The sequence below is a fragment of the Microcaecilia unicolor genome, chromosome 2 (genome assembly GCF_901765095.1).
Source record: "Microcaecilia unicolor chromosome 2, aMicUni1.1, whole genome shotgun sequence".
NCBI lineage: Eukaryota > Metazoa > Chordata > Amphibia > Gymnophiona > Siphonopidae > Microcaecilia > Microcaecilia unicolor.
The window spans coordinates 190,054,645-190,078,219 of NC_044032.1; the positions used below are offsets into that span (position 1 = coordinate 190,054,645).

The 23,575-nt window shown below is 44.5% G+C and overlaps 1 protein-coding gene across 1 annotated transcript in view; it reads left to right on the plus strand.

Moving 5' to 3' along the window:
- The window catches only part of SLC12A2 (solute carrier family 12 member 2), a 352,311-nt gene that overhangs the window by 80,035 nt on the left and 248,701 nt on the right, over positions 1-23,575 (plus strand). The window contains exons 5-6 of the mRNA XM_030193587.1: positions 155-294; positions 13,988-14,098. Coding sequence (XP_030049447.1) covers positions 155-294; positions 13,988-14,098 — 251 coding nt within the window. The remainder of the gene's footprint in view (positions 1-154; positions 295-13,987; positions 14,099-23,575) is intronic.

A 23,575-nucleotide genomic window follows, 5' to 3' on the forward strand; every position in this document is an offset into this window, starting at 1 on the left:
CTTGTTAAGCCAATTAAGTTATTTGCAGTGTTATAGAATACGCGCCAATTGCAGCGCCTGCACTATATAGAATCTGGGGTTATATGCTTAAATTGTTTTTCCATTTTTTCTATTGCAGCAAATTATTGAATCATGACTTTTGTTTTTGTTTCAGGGGGTGCATATTATTTAATTTCCAGAAGTCTGGGACCTGAATTTGGAGGTGCAATTGGTCTTATATTTGCATTTGCTAATGCTGTTGCTGTAGCCATGTACGTAGTTGGCTTTGCAGAGACGGTGGTAGATCTATTAAAGGTAAATATTGTCATCCACTTTAGTGGAGCTTTAGTCTATTTATTCAAAATAACTACTGCAGTATTTTGAGGGGTTTAAATATGCTTTTTTTTTTCCTTATTTCTTCTTATGTTTATGTCCTAAAATTTCTTCAGTTGCACATCACTGCTGCGCTTAGTCGGGTCATACACGATGAGAAACTGAACCACACTAAAAGTTAAACATGGATATTTATAATAGTGTGTCAGACGACTTGGTATAAATGTTTAAAAGAAATATATAATTTACATATCTATTTTGATACAAGCAGTAGTCCTATATAATAATTCTCATCTCCAACGTTCTGTCTTGCTGCCTGTGTTCGAGGCTGAGTTGGACTGCTAGGCCTCCAAAGCCCAGGCTGACCAATTGTCTCCCCAGCTGAAAGGAAATTCTGCCATCCCCAAGTAAGATCAGAGTACTGGTTCCCTTCCCCCCTCTTATCTATCAAACTCGAGTATCTTCTGTTGTGCAGCCTACGCATGTGTTTGCCTATTGATTGGCCCACAGTTCTTCAGTAGCATCTCTCGGCTGCCTCCTGTCTACCTTCGGTCCCATGGCTTTAAAGGAGCATGCCGGTTCATAGCAAAGTGCCATGTGTTATTGCACACAGTACCACCTAGTAACTAGAGCACACCAGTATGGTCTCCTACAGAAACCATTTTCAGGAGCTGCACTGACAGTCTTGTCACTGGGTTGTGATACATCAGGGATTTTGAATTTAGCTCATTCATTCTCAGTAGTTAAAGGTGAGTTACTTTGAGGTATAATAATTTTCCTAGCCCTAGAGGGCTTAAAATATGTATGTGTGTGTACCTGAGGCAATGGAGGGTTGCTGTAAACCACTGAGCTAGACTTCCATATAAGAAATAAAATACATAGGTACTTCTGTGTTTCATATTTACTGTTAATTCTATGTTCATCACATTTTTCTGACTTGTATATAGTAACATAGTAGATGATGGCAGATAGACTTACAACATCTATGCAGTTTGCCCCCAAAATATATCATAATAGAATGCTTTAAGCCAGCATGGAATTTTCAGTAATTTGTAGGTCTTTCTGTTGATGAGTGGGATTGATTTTATTTTAATACTGTGAAAGGAGAAATAGTGGTTTATAAAGCAGTACAATAAATCAATATATTTCAATCCAATGCAAAGTAAAAATAACAGTAAAAAGCAGTTGACAAAAATACAATATATCAATAACATTATTAAGTACAGTCCAATACAAATTAAAACACTAGAAAACATATTACTGCATATCGTGAAAATCTATAATATTTGCAGGACAGCACTGAAACAGTACACTCTACACATGATTCTGATCAATTAGCCATTCAGTAATTACCTTTCAGAAAAGCTTTGATTTCTCTCAGTTCATGACATAACTTGTTGACACAACTGTAAGTGTGCACACACTCTTAATAACATTGCTCCAGTAATGAAAAAATTCTAAAAACTCAAATAAAATGAAAATTCCAATAAGTGACACAACCACGACATAGGCTGCATATCTGTATTAGTTACGTTGTGGGTATGGAGGCACTGTAGATGAAGTGGTGGCTTTTTGTTAGGCAACCACAACAAGCTCAGTATTCACTAAACCTTACTTGTGGTGAAGGTGACAAAAAAAGCAGGCTGTCCTTCCAAACCGAAACATCTTGGTATTTTCTAACATGCATACCTTCTCCTGTCTGAAGCCCGCTACCTGTCTTAGACTCTCTGCCTACTCTGTTAATAATTTTTCTTCTGGGCCTGTACAAAGGATCTGCCTAATAAGTGGAAGTTTGACTTCCAGACATTTTCATATTCTATAGGGAGCAAGCTGTCATTTGTCCATTATATAAGAAACCAACTCTGTTCCCAACTATTGTTTTACACTGTTATCCAATGTCAGCTTTATATTTATTTCCAAAGCGTTGGAGGAAGTAGTAGCTGTTGGAACATTAACTTTTCTTTAGCATCCTATCAAATCAGTGCAGATCAATCTGCCTACCAGTGATGGAGACGGAGAATGAAAATAGTTCAGTTGATTTGCCCCTTAAGGGTAGTATTGTGCAGCATAGAATGTTCAGCATTTCTCTGTCTCCCAAACAGATGGATGACAGACTAACAGCCCTGTCCATGATCTGGTTTCTAACTAGTTTTAGTTGAGCTTTAACTACCCTTTTGGGGTTTTGTTCTCCTGAACCAGTTTTATGTTGAGTCTGTTAGTTGGGGGTGCCTATTTGGTTTGTTCTCCTGAATCTGCTTCTCAGCTGTTTGTTGAGTTGAGGGGTGCACTCCTGGCTTGTTCTCCTGACTCAGTTTAATGCCTGGGTTTTCAGTTGAGTTGGGGGTGCCTTCTTTGCATAAGCTCATTAAAAAAAAAAAAAAAGCTGTTCTGTGGAGCTGAGGTATATCTTGGAGGTCTCTGAGATCTCCTACCACCCCTCTTCTCTTGGACTAGCGACATCTCCTTTGGAAGTCGGCATGATTTGGTTGAGCCTGTTCGATTTATTTTGGCTATTTCAGTGCACTAGTGTTGTCTGTGTTGTTCCTTTTTAAACACACACAGGTATCTGGCTTGTTCATATCCCTCACAGCAGGTTTTCCCTCCTCAGCTTGCGTGAATTACTGACAGGAAAGCCTTGTTCTGCTTTAAGCAGCTACTATTTCTGTTTTATATCTACGTCTGTTTCTGTACCCCTTGAAATTTGTTGCAGTTTTTTCCTGCCAGAATTCTCTTCCTGTTTGTCAGCTGGTGTTTTTTTTTTTTTTGTCTTTCTAATTTTGCTCCCTGACTATTCTAGCTGTATGACTCGCAGAGGCAAATCTGGACATTTATTAGCTCTTTTCCTCCTTGCGTAAAAGAAAAAGGTACCGGACATTCAGTGCCCCGCCCTTTTATTCTTGCTCAGGTGGTGGTCCTAAGGTCAGCTAATTGTTAATCTTGTGAACTGTTCATTTGTATTCAGCTCTCGTTTATTTATTTATTTATGCAGAACATTTATACCCCGCTTTATACCACTGAAAGCGGCCTCTAAGCGGCTTACAATGAACTGATAAAATACATGACAGTTGAGAGGGTAGAAGGAACAGAGGAAGAAGGGAAGGGGGAGGGGAAAGAGAGTCTAAAATGGACTGTGGGAAGTCCAGATCGCTGAGAGGTATCAGAGTAGCTGGAACAGCTCCCAACAGGCACTGTAATGAGATCCAGCCAGCACAGCCAAAGCGTAGAAGAAGCAGCATGCAGCCCCTCAAAAGCGGAGGTTGGTCACCGGAGGCAGAAGACAGCAGGCGATCAAAGCTGGCGGGGCCAACGGATCCAGGCACCAACACTGATGAGGTACAAGAGACGCAGTCCACCGGAACCAAAGGCAGCAGCCCCTAGCATCAACTGGCGTCCCAGAAGGAAGCAGTCCCCCACAAAATGCAGCAGTGCACAAGAGATCTCCCCGTCGCGAAGAAGGCCTCGATGCCCAACTGCCAGCTACAAGCAGCGCAGTAGATGAACGTGGACTAGAGCAGTCCGATGGAAAGGCAGAAGGAGAGCTGGTTCAAATCAACATCGGGAAGGAGCCAACCAGCAGCCACACCAGCGCCCCGCATCGTGAGAGCCGGTCCCCCGCACTCCCGCACCCAGCCTTACATAGTCTTTCTTTAGCTTGCAGGGAACCCTTCCGGAACCACTGCAGATAGGCCTCTGGGGTGCAGCCTGCCCTCTCCAAGATGAATGCTTTCACCTCCACCATAGGTGGCTGTCCCAGCGGGGGTTAGCATCATGAAATGCCGTCTGGCTGCTACCGGTCAGTAGATTCCCTAGATAGGCCATCCACGACGCCTCTGGCCAACCAGCAAACTGGGCGGTCCTCTCGAAATTGATCAAGAAATAGTCCAGGTCATCTTCCGGCACCACTTTCTTTAATACAGAAACTGGTGGGGTTGCTGACAGGCTAAGTGCCTGGGCAGCTGCACTGGCTTGGGCCTGCAAGCTCTGTTGTAACTCTATGAGCTTCTGTAATACTTGTTGTATCTGTTGTTGCTGCTCTTCATGATGCGCCTCCATAAACTGCTGTTGCTATTGCAGGGATCTCCTGTTGTTGCTGCTTGCCCTCCACCAAGGCCTGGAGCAAGCCCCTCCATTTTTTTTTTTTTTTTCTGTAAGCAACCCGGACTGTGCAGTACACCCGAAAATAAAACAAAGGCCTTCCTGTCTAGCATAGCCATACATCTTTCCCCCCCCCCCCCCCCCCCCAACTAGGGCAGGGCTAACCCCGTTTTGCCCACTGTCCCAGCGTTGTCTCGTCGATAGTTCCAGAGCCCCAGATTTCATGAATCTGGGTTCCTTAGGCAGGACAAGCTCCAGATCCCATCACTTCCACAACATGTGAGACCCCGAGTGAGGGTTGGAGAGCGGGTTGGTAAATAGCACAGCCGGAAAAGGGATGAAACCAAAATAAGTACTTATTCAAAAGAATCCCCAGGCCTGTTCCTTTCACAGGGCCCAACTTGGATAGGATAGGAAACATCTGTAGTCTAGTATGTTCAGTTGTAAGTAAGCCTCTGGCGGTAGGCCAAACTCTGCAACTGCCTGGGTTGCCACATCCCAAACCCAACCAAATAGTTCTCGGTTCTCTACTGAGGTTCAGGTCTGGCTGGAGCCAGACCTCAAAGCAAATCTTAAAGTTCAATCTGGCAATAAACAAATGGCTACATCAGCCAAGTCACGATTATGGAACGTAGCTTCAGCGTCATATACTGGGGATTCCACTCCTTATCTCCCTGGGTCTCCTTATCCTCAGCCTGGCTCTTTCTTCTATACTCCTAGGTATGGGCTCTGCCCCGCCCAGGGCAGGTCTCATGCTCTTAAGGTGGTCCAGGCTATTGGAGGGACTGTTCTTAAGGTGGCTCAGGTTATCGGAAAGACTTTTCTTAATGGAAAGGGGCAGTGTTCTGTAGACCCTCTCACAGGAGGGTTAAGTGACTTGTCCAGGATCACAAGGAGCTGCAGTGGAATCGAACCCAGTTCCCAGATCTGTCCACTGCACACTGGCTCTTTCTCTGCTCCACACTGGACATGTGAACACATAAACTGAATATACTATGTTTTTCAGGTATCACTGATTCTACAAGCTTTCCTACCTATTGTATGTCATATTTCTTCTGTCTTGGTAAAATATCTGCATGTTAGAGTATATGCTGCAATGGCTGGTAATGTTATGACCTGACATTTGGCCTTGGTTTCAATATTGGCCATCAGGTGGATTTTGAGCACCATTTCTCAGCTATTTGAAATACTGAACATTCTGTTCTGTGTGATATACCTTAAGAGGCGAATCACTTGAACTATTTTCATTCTTGTCTCCATCTGCTGGTAGACAGACACAGCCCATTGGTCTAGACTGGTTTTATAGACTAAAGGAAAGAAAGTTATGTAAGACATAACATTTTCATATGGATAGGATATGTGTGCTTTGCTTGAGACATACCTGTAAAATGTTTTACTAGCACTGATAATGAAATCTGGTCTCCAGTCGTATGTGAGGACTATTGCCAATGTTGTCCTCCTCGATGTAAGTGCCTATTTAATCTGGTCCATTACTTCCTTTTAATCCTTAGGCAGGCATGGTTTTAAAATAGGACTTCAACACTAGCTTGTCTCCTACTTGAATCATCATTTTCAACTTTCTTGCAATTTGACAAGTTCTCAACATAAGAACATAAAAGCTATGCTGAGTCAGACAAATGTCCATTAGCCCAGCATCCTGTCTGGCGGGTCACAAGTGCCTTGCAGATCCTATAAGGTAAATGTGTTCCCCATAGTTCATTTCCCGGGATGAACAGTGGCTCCCCCAAGTTTACCTGGCTGCTATTATTTCAGTGAACGTTTCTTCCAGGAACTTGTCAAAACCTCTCTTGAATCCTACTATGTTGATTGTTTGATCACATCCTCTGGCAACACATTCCATAGCTTAATTTAATGCTGTGTTAAAAAACAAAACACTTTGATGGCAGACTAAAAACAAATCGGTTTCATGGAGTGGTCTTTGGCATTGAAACATTTCCTAGTTTTAACTATTTAATTATTTCCTCTAGAGGTTTTTTTTTTTCCAAACTGAAAAGCCCTAACCTGTTCAACCTTTCTTTGTAAAGGAGGTATTCATTCCCTTTGTTTTATTTATTTTTATTTTGTTACATTTGTACCCCCGTGCTTTCCCACTCATTGCAGGCTCAATGCGGCTTACATGGGGCAATGGAGGGTTAAGTGACTTGCCCAGAGTCACAAGGAGCTGCCTGTGCCTGAAGTGGGAATCGAACTCAGTTCCTCAGTTCCCCAGGACCAAAGTCCACCACCCTAACCTCTAGGCCACTCCTCCACTCTTAGTCACCCTTAGTTGCACTGTGTTCTTTTTGAGATGGGGAACCAGACCTGCGCACACAACTCAAGGTGCAGATGCACCAGGGACCTATATAGAGGCATTATGCTCTGTTTTGTTCCTTCGGCAAGGTGTATAAATGTCCCGTTTGTGGCCGTGCCACCCTTCAGACTTACCCTGTTTCTGGGAGTCAGTGTCTGTGCTGGCTTCTGCTTGTCTCTGTGTCTGTGTCTGTCTTAGGTTCTCTCTGGCTCTGTGTGCTGATTGCCCTACTGAACCTCACCTGTGTGGGCTATGCCTCTTCCAAGATGGCTGCCGCCTCTTCGTCTCTGCCAGTATCCAAGATGGCTCCCGCTGTTACTTTCTATGGGATGCCTGCTCTGAGTGTCAAGCCTCGGTTTGGTTGCAAGGTGATTGCTGCACCTGTGGCTCTGGTGTTGATGGGCTTTATTAGTCACCTGAAGACTACACTCCTGGCCTTTGTATCTACTCACCTCATCTAATCTCATGCAAAGGTCCTGGAGTATAGAGTGCTGTACCCGGTGTCAGTGTTTGCTCTGTGTGAGTGTTCTATGTTTGTTGACTAGCTAGCTTAGGCACCGTGTAGCTTATAGCCTGTGTATAGCTTTGCTAGTGTTCTATGTTTGTTTGACTAGCTAGCTTAGGCACCGTGTAGCTTATAGCCTGTGTATAGCTTTGCTAGTGTTCTATGTTTGTTTGACTAGCTAGCTTAGGCACCGTGTAGCTTATAGCCTGTGTATAGCTTTGCTAGTGTTCTATGTTTGTTTGACTAGCTAGCTTAGGCACCGTGTAGCTTATAGCCTGTGTATAGCGTTGCTAGTGTTTTATGTTTGTTTGACTAGCTAGCTTAGGCAACCGTCTGGCTTGTTGCCTGTGCCTAGCTCTTCTAGTTCTCTGTGTTTGTTTCCAAGGTATGACTAGTTAGCTAGGGCACCGTCTGGCTTGTTGCCTGTGCATAGCTCTACTAGTTCTCTATGTTTGTTTCCAAGGTAGGACTAGTTAGCTTAGGCACCGTCTGGCTGGTTGCCTGTGCTTAGCTCCACTAGTTCTCTATGTTTGTTTCCAAGGTTTGACTAGTTAGCTTAGGCACCGTCTGGCTTGTTGCCTGTGCATAGCTCTGCTAGTTCCCCGTGATGTTCCCCATGCCAGCTAGCTGTCCGGTTAGCTATTTCCAAGACTATGTTGTTCCTCGTGTCAGCTAGCCGTCCTGCTAAGCTATTTCCAAGACCATGTTTGTTCCTCGTGTCAGCTAGCCGTCCTGCTAGCCATTTCCAAGTCTGTGTTTGTTTCTAGTGTTAGACTAGCCGCCTTGCTAGCCACTATTCCAAGATTGTGTTTGTTCCTAGAGTGAGCCTAGCCGCCCTTGCTAGCCACGATTCCAAGACTGTGTTTGTTCTTAGTGTAGACTAGCCCAGCTTAGGCCCCGCTGGCTTGTAGCCTGTGTCAAGCCTTGCTAGTCTTCTGCGTTTGGGTCCAGGGCATGACTTGTTAGCTGGGGCACAGCTTAGCTGTTAGCTGGTGTATAGCCTTCCAAGTCTCCTGAGTTTGCTCTGTGTATGTTCCTGTGTATGACTGGGTTGCCCGGGTACAGTGTCCCTATGAGCTGGGTCCAGCTTACTAGTCATTGTGTTGATTCCTACTGACTGCCATAACCCGATAGTTCCTGCTTGGCTGCCTTGCCTTCGCCTAGGTGCCCGGGGGCACCCCTGGATCTTCATTCCTGCTGCTCCTGTAAGTCCTACCGGCTGCCAGAACCTGAAGGCCCAACCCGAGGGGGTAGGCAGTCAAGGTGTAGGTGAAGACTAGGTCCAGGGGGTTCCAGTTCTGTGTGTTCCGCTCCAGTGTGTGTTCCAGCCCAGCGGGTTTCACTCTTGTATGTTCCAGTCCAGTGGGGCCACTCCAGCGTGTCCGGCCAGTGGGCCCCACTCCAGTGCGCACCCGTCCGGTGCGTTCCAGTTCCGAGGGTTCCGGTGTAACAACTCCAGTCCGGAGTTCCGGTCCAGTCTTTCTCTTTTCTACCTGGAAGGTGATTTTGCCTTAAGGACTCACAAACCCCGCGCTCCCGGGGAAGAAGCCTGAAGGTATGCCAAGGTCCTCGAGAGCGCGGCGAGCGCGGAGGCGCGACAATAATCTGGGATTACTGAGTAACATAAGAGCCACTTTTCAAAATGATTGGACAGAGTCAGAGCTAACTCAATATTGGGGTACTTAAGCACCTACAGAGCTGGCTCCTAGGACTAGTAATTTAGTTCAGGACTGCAATTGATCATATCAGCCTTTGAACAGATTATCAGCTGTTGGTTGATTTGCCACTGTTTTAAATTGGTTTTCCTTTTTCTTCAGGATCATACTTTTACTGTATCAACCAAGTCAACATTTTCTTCAATTGCGTTCCCTGCTCTGTGGAGTCCCTCAGGGCTTCATATTGTCATATCTTTCATATTATCTGAGACCTTTAACCACAGTTATATTGCAACATTAGTGTATATTACCTAGGTGACATCTTGCTGGTCCACCACACTGACTCACTTCATCCTGATTTGACATAATTCAACTACTGCCGGTCCTCGATTTCTTCTTGGCTTCAGCTAAACTTTCTAGTGTGCAACCCTTCCAAAACAGATGCTACTTGGTTGGCGAGTCAACCTTTTCCCCCGCACTTGTCTCTGATGCTGCTAGATTCTGCTGTTTGTCTTAACAGTTTTTAGATATCTGAGTGGGTGTTTAGACCAACAGCTCGTGTTACACTTCACATCTCCACTGTAGTAAAATGCTGTTTCTGTTCTGTCCGACATCTTCTAGAAACCATTCTTCATGCTATCGTTATATTCCGTTGGACTACTGCAATGTAGTATATGTTGGCATTCCACAATCCTTTCTCAAATGCCAGACAGTATAGAACACTGGTTACAGACTGCTCTGTGGTGCTCATAAATATGGCCAAGTATCCCTGTTATATCAATCTTGGTGCCTGATCCGCTATCACTTCTAATTCAAGATACTCAGAGATACTTACTTTTGTGTATCCTGATTCATCCTAGTTTTAGAAAAACATTATGGCTCCTTTCTTTTCACCATCCATTATCAGTACAAAGTTCTTGCCTTTAATTGACACCAAATTCCTTGTTGTTGTGGCTACTTAACCTGCACAAAAAGGGATATCCAGTCTTTCCATATCTTACAAGTGGCTTCTGGCAACTTTTTTAAAAGATTGGGCCTTACCCTGAGTGATGAAATAATATGCCTTCTTCAGATCCTGGGGTTTATCAATGTTAGGAAGTCAAAATGCCAACCTACGAACATTTCAGGTAAAAGCTTTTTTCTACAAGATTACAAAGACTAATGCAACCTTACAAAACATTCAGTGCTGCATGACAGTTACTGCCAGGGCCTTCGTACAGTCATGGTGACCACTGTCGTACTTGTTTTACTCATTTTCAGGAGGGGTTTAGGGTATCGCAGTGGAATCTCAAATTCACTGGAAATGAATGTTCCCAGCTGTCGCCTATCAAAATTTCTGAATTTGAATATGCAAGGCTGTAGTGTAGTGTGAGATAAAAAAATGAAACTGACTGGAAGGAGTGCTTTTCATCACCATCCTCATAATAGATGTTCTACTATAAGTTGGGGAGCCCACCTCAGCTTGTAACCAGTCTGCTAGATATGAGAAACAAAATGAAATTCTTGATTTACTATCTTTTATGGTGGTACATCCAAAGCGGTTTGCATATTTCTACAGGTACAGCTACTCCATATTGATCTGCAACGCCAAGTGCTATTCGTGCTCCTTCAAAGTATGTGTGTCATATTAAAGATCACTCAATGTTAATTCAAATGGACAAAAATAAACAGAAGTGGATTCCGTTTGCTGAAAGCAGAATTTGCAGTTTTTGATTTCTAGTTTATACAGATTCAAGGCCACTTACATCCTGGAGTTCAGCTCCACTAGTGGTCTCTGTGCTATCAAATCTTCAGGATATTTTGTAGCATGAAACTTATTGACAAGCTGTATTCAGCAGTAAAGACAGACAAAAACTACCCATATTGCCTCAGCATTTCTATTGCGGTCACAGCTGGTGAGGAACATGCTGGCCACATAAGATGGACTTTGTCACTGTTCCCTTAATTCTATTATCTAGTGCCTAATGTAGGTGCCATTTCTGCATTATATGGATTAATAGCACAGTTAGCACTATGTTCCTTAAGCTTAGTGTGCAGCCCATATAGTGTAAAACTGAGGAGGTGTACACATAGGCAAGCATGGGCGGGTCCCACACTTAAGTTACATGCCTAACATTTACACCAGTCTTGTTACAGGGACACAGTGAAGCTAAGTAGTACATTTAAAACCAATTGGAGAAAGTATTTCTTCACTCAAATTGTAATTAAACTTTGGAATTCATTGCCAGAGAATGTGGTAAAATCAGTTAGATTAGCAGGGTTTAAAAAAGGTTTGGATAGTTTCCTAAAAGAAAACGTTCATAAGCCATTATTAAGATGGACTTGGTAAAATCAACTGCTTATTTCTAAGATATTAATAATAGTTCCCAACTATACCACTGGTACATGAATTATCAATCAATAGCATAAACCAGGGTTCTAGAACTATCTAAGAGGTCATGGGTAGAAAGTTTCAATAGCAAAAATAAAGACTAATGTAAAATAAGTGAATAAAAAATTTATATGTGAAAAGGAGAAATTATCAGAGTAAAGACTCACCCAAGCAGAATGCCACCCTAAGGTTAAAGGCTATTCCTAGAGGGTGGATAAGTTTCTCTATCATTGAAAATCTCCCTTGTGCCAATATAAACAACTATGAGCAAACTTCAGTGCTCCCAATCCAAATAGGTGACTAACAAATCAGTATGTACTCAATTTTTATTACTAACAAACTGAATCTATCTATCCATGTCCTCGTATATAAGAAGTACTCACACATACATACATACATACATACATACATACTTTCATATGCACTTCACTCGTTCTCTCATTCATGTATCAAATTAGTATTTTAGAAATTAAATAGCTAAATACTAACACTTGTTCAAACACTGAATACAAATGCTACCTATAATTGCTAACGCATTAGCTTCAAATACTTTGAATACTTCAATGACTTGAATGATTCGCATAAATGTAATTCAAATCTGACATCAGTGTTATCCAATACTTATATTGTAAAGAATATATGAAGAATATGTACATATATCAAGGCACACTTATCTCAATGCTGTTGGTGTGTGCACTACACCCGACAGCCACAATTTTTCCTGGCGTCGTTATACTTGAACTCCGATACATTATTAATGGCTGGCAGAGTCTGTCTGTTGTCAGACACTGCAGGGTTTCGAGGCAATTTTCATCAGGGACCCGGATCAAATCTGCCACAATCTGTAAACGAATATAAACTGCGCCATAGTTTAATTGTGTCTGTCGGGTGTTTGGATTGGGAGCACTAAAGTTTGCTCATAATTGTTTATATTGGCACAAGGGAGATTTCCAGTGATAGAGAAATTTATCCACCCTCTAGGAACAGCTTTTAACCTTAGGGTGGCATTCTGCTTGGGTGAGTCTGAGAATTTCTCCTTTTCACATATACATTTTTTTTCATTTATTTTACATTAGTCTTTATTTTTTCTATTGAAACTTTTTACCCATGACCTTTTAGATAGTTCTAGAACCCTGGTTTATGCTTTTTCTAGGATAAGCAGTATAAAACCTGTTTTTACTCATGGGATCTTGTCAGGTACTTGTGACCTGGATTGGTCACTGGGCTTGATGGACCTTCGGTGTGTCCCAATATGGCAACACTTTTGTTCTTATGTTCTTAAGTGATGTCTAAATGTTGATGCACAACTGCTGACTTTTACTCCATTCTTTAACAGAGTTAGAGTTAGGGCGCCCAGATTCATTATAGAATTTACACTCAGTACTTTGCATTTTAGCACCTAAATGTGGGCAACCTTTATGGAATTGCACCTCTCCCGCAGCTTAACATATCATCCCTTACACAGCAAAAATGCCACACATATTGCCATAGCATTGTACTGGCCTTATCAAAACAGGTTCCCTCGTAAAGACTTAGTTCTTTGTTCATGCAGGCTTCAGATTTTTTTTCATTGTTGATTAATGCAGAAGTTTTCTTGTATGCCCAGATCTTGAATTTCTAGCACCAAGAGCTTTGGAAATTACTGTTCAGTTTTCTGTGTAACATATTGGTCATCACAAGAAATCTGTTTACTAGGCGTACCTACACCTAAGTGGAAGAGATTCTTCATCCATTTTGTTAATGGTCAAGATGCCATTCTGTGTCCTCTGAATACCACTCTTGACTATCTGTTCCATCTTTATTGATTTGGGGTGCAACCATCCTTGGTGAGAGTCTCTATGCACCCCTTCCTCTCATATCCTTAATAGGCTTCTTGCTTCACAATGTCCAATCATGTTTCTGTTCATAAAGGGGTTTTTAATGTCCACCAATCATTTCGGAAGCCACCTGTGCAATGGGACCTCTATTTCCCTAGCATCTCTCAAGCTGCCATTAGAATGAAGAGTCTGCTTCATGCAAGCTTGTATCTGGAAGGTTCTATCTAGTGGCAATTACTTCAGCTTGAATTGGTAGTGAATTTCAAGCCTTGGTCACTTACAAGGCTAGATTAAGACATAGGCAAACTACTGGTGTGCACATGGCATGTTTGAAAATGTAAGTGAGTTAAATAAAAATGCTACCAACAATAAAGAACAACGTGGCTGCATAGCTCATATGTTAGCTTTGTTTTGAGTGTATGCAGAACAATAGCTGCGAAGGGAAGGGGAAACAGAGATTAACCTAAGTGGCTTCAACTTTTTGACGACATGCCGTCTCCTGTTCTCAATCAAGCCTCTGCTAAAGGCATTTATTAAAGAATGTATGTGCTAGTTAGTGTATAATTGATACTTTTGTGTAAACTACTCAAATTTTGAACTTGGATTAAATTGCTTTACTGAGCCACTGAATTCTTTTCTCCTGTGTCAAAGTTGAGTGTTCAATATTTATTCCTCAGATCAATGTCAGTTGATGAATGAAAAAAGTGAGGAGCATTATTCTGTCTTCCATTTTTACTACTTTCACCTGATAAATCCTTTCTATTCTTCCTTTCCCATACTTGATCTCTCAACTTGATTATTGTACCTCCTTATTTTGTATCTCAGGGATCTCGATCTTGCTGTAGCGGTTACTTTGATTTTGGTGTTAATTTCAACAATAGTAACTTTTTTTTTTTTAATACTGTTTTGCTTCTTATATAGGATAATGGAGCTCTTATGGTGGATGAAATAAATGATATCAGAATAATTGGAGCCATAACAGTAGTGATACTCCTGGGCATCTCTGTAGCAGGAATGGAATGGGAAGCAAAAGTAAGTCATTAATTAGGTTCTTTAAAATAAATATTTATTTTGTTGATCAAATATTGGAGTTTATTATGTGAAAAACTTAACAGCTTAAAGAATCATATCATGTTGCTGTTCCTGACTATTAATTCCTCCGTTTTGAAAGCATTTAAGGTTTTCTACAATTTTGGGGAACTGGGTTTGATTCAAAACAAAAAAGAAACTGTGGTCAACACTAGCCAGTCAAAGAAAAAACAACCCAAAAAAGAACCACTGTGTATGAACTAAAACTGCTAATAAAGTTGAATTGACAGAAGCAAAAACCTCAGACTCCAATTTGGAACTCAACTATTCTCACAGATTAGCAAGGGGGCTCCTCATAGGCATAAAAACCTTTGACCAAATGCAATATGTTTAAAGGGTACAGTATTTAAATAGGATTCTTAAACCTGCTTTTTAAATTGTATTTTTATATTTTCAAAGTCTTAAATATTCAAAAACTTATGTGAAATTCAAGACTTCCATCTTCAGAAAGTCTCCATATATGAATGGTATAAAACAAAGGAGTTCTAGAGAACAGCATCAAAAGAGCAAGATTTACAAAATTAAATGTCTGGTCCCACCACCCCGATGACGAGTAGTGTTTCACCTATTCAGAGACTGCTTTACGGCATATGGGATGCACCAACAGTTAAGGCCGCTGTGTGCTCACCAACTCTTGCTCCTTCAAAGGCTCAGGTTTAATCCTTCTTCCCATCCATAGCAGCAAATTTAACCTTCATGCTTCTGCCCTTGGCAGCAGTTTGCTAAAAAATCTCAACCTGCTCCTCAGTCTAAGAAGGGGACAAGCTTTTGATAGACTCCAAGATGGATAACTGCCATAGCTGCCCCCAATAACCTACCGGTGGGAGATGGAATTTTTTTTCGAAGAGTGGTGGCCCCTTGTAACCTTAGACCGGTAGGTTCTTCAAATAGTCCGGGTAGGCTTCGCTCTCATGCTTTCATATCCAGATGATCAGAGCTAGTGGGCTCTGAACACAACTAGTATGCAAATACATGCAAAACAGGGCTGTTAGTGCAAGTAGCATGCAAATGCATGCTAAATGTAATCCTTCCGAATGATCAGCGAGCAGCGCACCAAGCATTGGCGCGCTGTCCGCAGCAAACTCTATGCCAGCTCGGAGCTGGCTTTAGGGTTTGCATACCATTGGGGAGGAATGGTGAGCCCTGTCCAGCATGATTTTGAGTAGGGAAAATCCACTACCAGTATTGTATCCTGCCATTTGCCTCGCATCCACTTACAGGTATTCAGGGAATGCCTTGCCATAGTTGTAGCATTTCTACACAAACTGGGAGATCGTGTTTCCCTACTTGGATGATTGGTCAAGAGAACATCAAGGAAGGTGCTCAGAATTCTGTAACTATCCCAAGTCCCATCTCCTCCCCTGTTCAGACAATTGGAGTACATTAAAGCCCTGCTAGACACAGTGCCAAGCTTGATCCTACCTGCTGCAGGCACAGGTAGATGCCCTCATTGCCATTGCCACTCTGGTTCAGAGCAGCCAGCAGGTCATAGCTCGGGCAGATGTTGAGGTTTGTTGGGCCAAATCGCTTTCACAGTGCTTGTCAGTCTCATGGCACACCTCCATTTGAGGAGCACCCAATGGACCCTTACTTCTTAGAGTGCCAATCATGAGGAATCTTGTGAATATCACAGTCACCCGGGAGTTAGCCCAGTTGCTTCTCTGGTGGATGTTTTGACCCTTTTTGATCCCGGGATTCCCATTCCAAATTTCTCTGCCTCAAAAGGTTTTGCTCATGAATGCTTCACTCTAGGGTGGAAGCCCAGTAACCTATAGAACTTTGTATAAGTGCTTTGAAAATGAGCCCCTGTATCTCCTTCATTTATGCCCAGGCTGAGCTTCCCATTGAGGGTCATGTCACGTTTCAAAATGTCAGAGCCATGGCTGTGTCAGCAGCTCACGAGATCAGCCTCCATTGAGGAGATTTGCAAAGCTGCGACGTGGTCTTCAGTTCACTCATTCACATCTCATTACTGCATTGAGCAGCATACCTGACGTTACAGCTGGTTTAATCAGTCCTGTAGAATTTTTGGGAGTCTAGCATCCAGCTCCAGCCTACTAGGCCCATTCTTTCTGTTCCAGGTGACATTTTCACAAGAGGCCTGTTTAATGTGTTAGTGGTGTTGGTTCCGGTTGGCCTTGCTGTTGCATGTCCCCATTAACTCTTTGTTTTATTGGTGAGCCTGGTAGCTAGGGACTCCCACATGTGAGAAACTAAGTCCTGCTTGTTTTTGGAGAAAGTGAAGTACTTACCTGTAAGAAAGTGAAGTACTTACCTGTAAGAAAGTGAAGTACTTACCTGTAGCAGGTGTTCTCCAAGGACAGCAGGACTAGTATTCTCACATACCCTTCCACCTCCTCTACGAGTTGCATTCTTGTTGTATCAGAATGTAGGACACGGGTGACTTGAGCTGGTGGGAAGACACTCGTACATGCGTGGTGCAGGCCTATCAAAAGCTTTTGCTTTTGCAGTGAACGCTGGGTAGCATCTGCACCGGGGCTCCGTCAGGATGTCATCCATGCGAGAATACAAGTCCTGCTGTCTTTGGAGATCACATGCTACAGGTGAGTAACTGCTTTATCGACAAAAAGTGTTCATTTGATCACGTCATGTTGTGGAATCCCAGAGACATCCAAGAGGAATTAGAGGCCTTCTGATTCAAATTTCAACGGGTGATTTCCCCCCCCCCCCCCCCCCCCCCCCCCCCTCCAGTTCAGACTTATGGCATGGTTCTTGAAAGGTACTCAGAAGAAGTCATTGCTACTTTTCTGCAACCCCCCAAAAGATCTTCTTCTACAACGTATGGAGAACCTTTGAATCTTGGTAAGTGTCACCTGCCACAAATTCTAACCTTTCTTCAAGATGGGCTTAAAGATCTTTCCTCTGTTTGCTCAAATTTCAGGTAGAGCCATGGCTTCTGTTGTTGTGCTCAACGGTCTTCATTGGAAGCTCATTCAAATGTAGTGCATTTCTTGAGAGGTGTCAATCAGTTTAGGCCTCTGTCTAGAAAGGTCTGTCCTGAATGGAGACTTAATCTTATTCTAAAGCACTTTGAGCTACTTCTAAAGATCTTACCTTGCAAACAGTTTTCTTAGTAGCTGTGTTTTCAGTCAGAAGCCTTATTTTGCAGAGACAGTTTTCTGCATTTTACTGAAACTGGATGACTATTTGTATGGTGCCTTTCTTACCTAAAGTAGTTTCTATTTTTCATGTTAATCAAGCTCTATTTGTCTTTTTGTGAGAAGGATTATGGCTTGAAATTCTCCTTGCAACTCTTTGAAGTAAAGAGGGTTCTTTTGCACTATTTGGAGGTCACTAATGATTTTAGATGTTTGGATCACCTTTTCATTCTTTCAGGATCCAAAAAGGGTTTGTGCGCTTCTAAGGCAACTGTTGCACGTTGGTTAAAGGACACTATTTCTTCGACCTATTTGTTGGCAGGGAAAAGGACTCCCTTACATCTTAAAGCTCATTCTACTAGAGTACTTTCTATTTCCTTTGCAGAAGCTCATACTGTTTCTATGGATGAAATTTGTAGGGCAGACATATGGTCCACATCTCATACATTTTCACAGCATTATGTAGCAGCTAGAGCAGAGGCTTCTTTTGGAGCTTCTGGTATTATGGAAGGGATATCTCATTCCCTCCCAACTTGAGGACTACTTTTATACATCCCACAATTACGGACTGATCCTTTGGAGATAAGGAGAACGTTTACATGCTAATGTTTTTTCCTTTAGTCCCAAAGGATCAATCCAGATCTCACCTTTCTCTAACATATTATGCTTTCTTGGTTTTTTTTTTCTTTTAGTTTTTGCTTCTTAGGCACAAGGTTCTTATGTTCTACAAAGTTTGCATACATTTATTTAGAGGCAGGAGTTCTACTTCTTTCTGCTTGGCTATTTGAATACTAAAGGAAACCTAATGCACAGCAGCCTTATAAGGCAAAGTTCTAAATTACTCTCTCTCTTCATCTGTTGGTAGATGGTTTATTTTAAATTTACTAACCCGCCATTACCGATATCAGTTCAAGGCGACATACAAACTAAAATAATAAAAGATGAAAACAATGCCATTATATTGATAGAAATGAGCATCGTTCAGCCAGTAAGCATGCATACTCAACTCTTTAAGGGGAAAACTAAAATAAGTAAAATAAAATAGAATTTAAACCAATGCCATCTTCTGACCAGGGGTGGCACCCCTACAGCTAACCAGATGCTAACATTTGGAAAGGCAAGTGTGAAAGTTTTTTTAGTAGTGCTCTAAAGTTTTTGTTCAAAAGCTCAGATCAGAGATGTAGTGGAAGATAATTCCATTCTGATGGTGCTAAAAAATTAAATGCGGGGCCAAGATCGCGTCAAGGATGGACACTGGAGAGGAGCGCTCCGGTTTCTAGCTCTGAGTTGGCGTTGTACCCTTCAATGCTTGATGGGAAGCGGAAAGGTGCCTCTCGCATCCAGAAACCTCCATCCGCACAGGACCCTAGGTGCTTTACTCAGTCTATGATTCCTAGTTTGCTTTCCTCTTCAGCTGTGGTTACAGCTCTGGGGGTAAGCCTGGTGCAAACTGGGTCTCATTGAGTCTGGAGCAGCAGCAAGCTTCACCTCGACCCAGAAATTCAGGAGCCTGGAGGGCAGACTCTGACCCGTGTGATTCGGAGTCAGCGAGGCCTGTGTGAGTAGAAGTGTGGCTGTCTTGGACTCAGTTTGTAAACCTGCTGGAGCCGCTAAGGGAGTTGGTGCCTAGGCTGTTGGTTTTCCAACTTCTGGAGGAGAGTTCTGTTCATTTTGGGAGCTACAGAAGCCTGCTGAAGTGGATATGGAAGCTGTATTGGTGGCAATTAGAATCCTGGACATCTCTTTAAAAACTTTGTTCTTTGAGATGAAGTCAGACATTGGAATTGTGCAGACCAAAGCTAAGGCTCAGGAGGAGGTGGTGTAAAAACAAGAGCATTTGAACTTCCAGGATAGAAAGATGGAAGAAATGAGATCTATGAAACTTATGTTGTTTAAAGAACGGGAAATGTTACAGCGTAAGTTGGAGCTTATGGAAAATCAGTTGAGATCTAATCTGAGGTTTTTGAATTTTCCAAGGTCTCTAGTAATTGGTCCACTAGAGATGGTCCATAAGTACTTTTCGGGAGATACTGTGTGTGCCATCTGAGAATATGCCACCCATTGTGAGAGGCCGATATTTGGTTTTAGGAGGGACTGGTGGATCAAATTTTACGGCTGCTGTGGAGCTATCAGAGTGGTGAGAAGCACAAATAGGTAGCTGCAAAAGGTTGCCTACTTGTGCTTCCTACCTCTCCCCTCCTGCCCCCCTCCTAAATGTTTTAATTTCCCTGGTGGTTCAGTGAACCCTGAAAACCCGTCCTCAGGGCCCTTCTCAAATCATTTTTTTCCCCCTGGTGGTGTAGTGAACTGATCCTGTCTCCCCCCCCCCCCCCCCCCCCAGAACGCATGCATATGGTATTCCTCCTTATATGGTGGTTAACTCCACCTAGTACTTCCTAGAATGCACTGGGCAGGTCCTGGGCGCCGCCATTTTGTTTCAGGCGGGCCCGATGGAGGAGCTGTTGCACCTGCCTTCACCTTCTAAAGGAACAGGGTGGGGAGGGGGGTGTGGACATTGGTGGGGGAAGGAAGCACTCTGATTCACTAGACCACCATGTAAAATAATAATGATTCGAGGAGGGCCAGGGGGGTTGGAGAGTCAGGGTCCACTGGACCACTGTGGAAATAAAAAAAAAAAAATAATAATAATTAAATTTGTGGGGCACTGCAAATGTATTTGACAGCTCAGACGCGCAATCTACGAGCATGCACAAAAGGGGATTTAGTGCATGGCTAGCTGTTTGCGATTTACAAAATATTATCGAGGCAGCCATATTGTTCGATGGTCTTTGTGCATCGGGCCCTAGGAGTCACCGACCAGGAAAGGGATCTAGGTGTCGTCATTGATGATATGTTGAAACCCTTTGCTCAGTGTGCGGCGGTGGCTAAGATGCAAATAGAATGTTAGCTAGTATTAGGAATGCAACGGCTCCATGCAACCGCACCTCAATATTGTATGCAATTCTGGTCACTGCATCTCTAAAAGATATTGTGGAATTAAAAAAGGTACAGAGAAGAGCAACGAAAATGATAAATGGGATGGGATGACTTCCCTATGAGGAGAAAGTATAAAGTGGCTAGGGCTCTTCAGCTTTGAGAAAAGATGGCTGAGGTGAGTTATGATTTATAAAATAATAAGTGGAGTGGAACAGGTAAACATGAATCGCTTGCTTACTCTTTCCAAAAATACTAGGACTAGGGGGCACACAGTGAAGCTACAAACTAGTAAATTTAAAACACATCTGAGAAAATATTTCTTCACTCGTCGTGTAAGTAAACTCTGAAATTTGTTGCCAGAAAATGTGGTAAAAGCAGTTAATGGTGTTTTAAAAAGGTTTGGATAGCTTCCTAATAGAAAAGTCCATTTTCCATTATTAAGGCGCTGATTTCTAGGCTTAGCAGTATAAAATGTATTCTCCGAGGACAAGCAGCTGCTTGTTCTCACTGATGGGTGACGTCCACGGCAGCCCCTCCAATCGGAACACTTTCTAGCAAAGTCCTTTGCTAGTCCTCGTGCGCCGATGCGCACGCGCGCATGCGCGGCCGTTTTCCTGCCCGAACCGGCTCGTGCCGGCCAGTCTTCTTTTGTCCGCGCTCGGTACGGTCGTGTTTCGCCTTTCGTGCCCCAAAGTTGACCTCGCGCTCGTTCTTCGACTTGTTCTAAAAAAAAAAAAAAAAAAAAGAAGAAAAAGGTGTCGGAGGAGGCCTTTTGGTTTTCTCCCTTCCCGTACTTCGAGTTTTTTGCCCCGGTAAGTTTTCTTTCGTCGTCGGGGTAGGCCCTATTTAGGCCTCGGTCAAAGTTTTCTTCCCCCTATTTTTTGTGCCATTTTCGCCATTTCGAGTTTTGATCTCGCCGGTGCGATTTTTCCGCCCATGACATCGAAGTCTTCCAGCGGCTTCAAGAAGTGCACCCGGTGCGCCCGGGTAATCTCGCTCACTGACAGGCACGCGTCGTGTCTTCAGTGTCTGGGGGCTGGGCATCGCCCTCAGGCCTGTAGTCTGTGTTCCCTCTTACAAAAGCGGACTCAGGTAGCGAGGTTAGCCCAGTGGAACATTTGTTCTCAGGCTCTTCATCGGCACCGGGAGTATCGACTGCCTCGACGTCGTCGGCGCCCGGACCTTCATCCTCGCCCCCGATTGCATCGAGTGCATCGAGGCATCGGGCCGACATCTGAGGGCTGCGTCGGTGTCGTGGTATCGAGACCTCCTCGTTTGCTGATGTCGTCGGACGGTGGTGCTTCGTCTGGAGTGCGTGAGGGCTGTCCATTCCCCTGCTGGTGGCGGTGAGCCTTTGGTGGGTCTCCCCGTACCCTGAGGGCTCCTGCGGTACAGCCCCCCCGAGACCGACCCTCTTCGGCCTCGGCCCCGAGGAAGAGACGGCTGGATTCTACGTCCTCCTCGTCGGTGCCGGGAAGCTCCGGTGACGTGCTTCATTCCAAAAAATCGAAGAAGCATCGTCACCGGTCGGCACCGAGAGCTCTGGGTCGCCGAGGGAGTCGGCACCCAGTAAGCATCGGCACCGAGAGGACCGCTCGCCCTCTGTTCAAGAGGTGTCGATGCGCTCCCCTTTGGACAGCCCAGAACAGCCTCCACGCCCGGAACAGGTTCTGACATCGACTCCTGCATCGGCTTCCATGTCTTTTTCCACAGCCGCTCTGCACGAGAGCCTCCGGGCCGTTCTCCCAGAGATCCTGGGAGAGCTGTTGCGCCCTTCCCCTCCGGGACCGGGGTGCTTGCGCCACCGGTACCGTCGAGCCAGGCGCCGGCTGGCCCATTGTCCGGGGTGAGGTCTCCGACATCGGTGCCGCTTACGGTACCGACTGCGGTAGCCTCCTAGGAAGGCTCCCGACTACGTCGGCGGAGGAGCTTCGCCGGTGCGGGCGAGGGAGTCTACTTCTCAACGCTCCCGCCGTGGCCGTGGTTCCACGGAGTCGAGCCGGGCACGGTTGCAGACACAGGTCCGTGAACTTGTGTCTGACACCGATGGTGAGGCCTCGTGGGAAGAGAAAGACATCAGATATTTCTCTGACGAGGAGTCTGAGGGTCTTCCTTCCGATCCCACTCCCTCTCCTGAAAGACAGCTTTCTCCTCCTGAGAGCTTGTCTTTCGCTTCTTTGTCCGGGAGATGTCTACGGCCATCCCCTTCCCGGTGGTTGTGGAGGACGAGCCCAGGGCTGAAATGTTTGAGCTCCTGGACTATCCTTCTCCACCTAAGGAAGCGTCCACAGTACCCATGCATCATGTCCTCAAAAAGACATTGCTGGCGAACTGGACCAAGCCATTAACTAATCCCCACATTCCCAAGAAGATCGAGTCCCAGTACCGGATCCATGGGGACCCAGAGCTGATGCGCACTCAGTTGCCTCACGACTCTGGAGTTGTGGATTTGGCCCTAAAGAAGGCCAAGAGTTCTAGAGAACATGCTTCGGCGCCCCGGGCAAGGACTCTAGAACGTTGGACTCCTTTGGGAGGACCTACCATTCTTCTATGCTCGTGGCCAAGATTCAGTCCTACCAGCTCTACACGAGCATACACATGCGGAACAATGTGCGGCAGTTGGCGGGCTTGGGGGACACGCTCCCCCCTGAGCAAGCCAAGCCATTCCAGGAGGTGGTCAGGCAGCTGAAGGCGTGCAGAAAATTCCTGGCCAGAGGGGTGTACCAACTTTGATGTTGCGTCCAGGGCCGCTGCTCAAGTTGTGGTGATGCGCAGACTCTCATGGCTGCGTGCCTCCGACCTGGAGAATAGAATCCAGCAGCGGATTGCGGACTCGCCTTGCCGTGCGGATAACATTTTTGGAGAAAAAGTCGAGCAGGTGGTAGAGCAGTTCCACCAGCGGGACACCGCATTTGACAAGTTCTCCCGCCGGCAGCCTTCAGCCTCTACCTCTATAGGTAGATTTTTTCGGGGGAAGGAAGACTGTTCCCTACTCTTCTGGCAAGCGTAGGTACAATCCTCCTTCTCGACAGCCTGCGGCCCAGGCTAAGCCCCAGCGCGCGCGCTCTTGTCAGCAGCGTGCGCCTCAGCAAGGCCCCTCAGCTCCCCAGCAAAAGCAAGGGACGAGCTTTTGACTGGCTCCAGCAGAGCATAGCCGCCATCCAAGTGTCAGTGCCGGGCGACCTGCCAGTCGGAGGGAGGTTGAAAGCTTTTCACCAAAGGTGGCCTCTCATAATCTCCGATCAGTGGGTTCTCCAAATAGTCCGGCAAGGATACACCCTCAATTTGGCCTCAAAACCTCCAAATTGTCCACCGGGAGCTCAGTCTTACAGCTTCCATCACAAGCAGGTACTTGCAGAGGTAC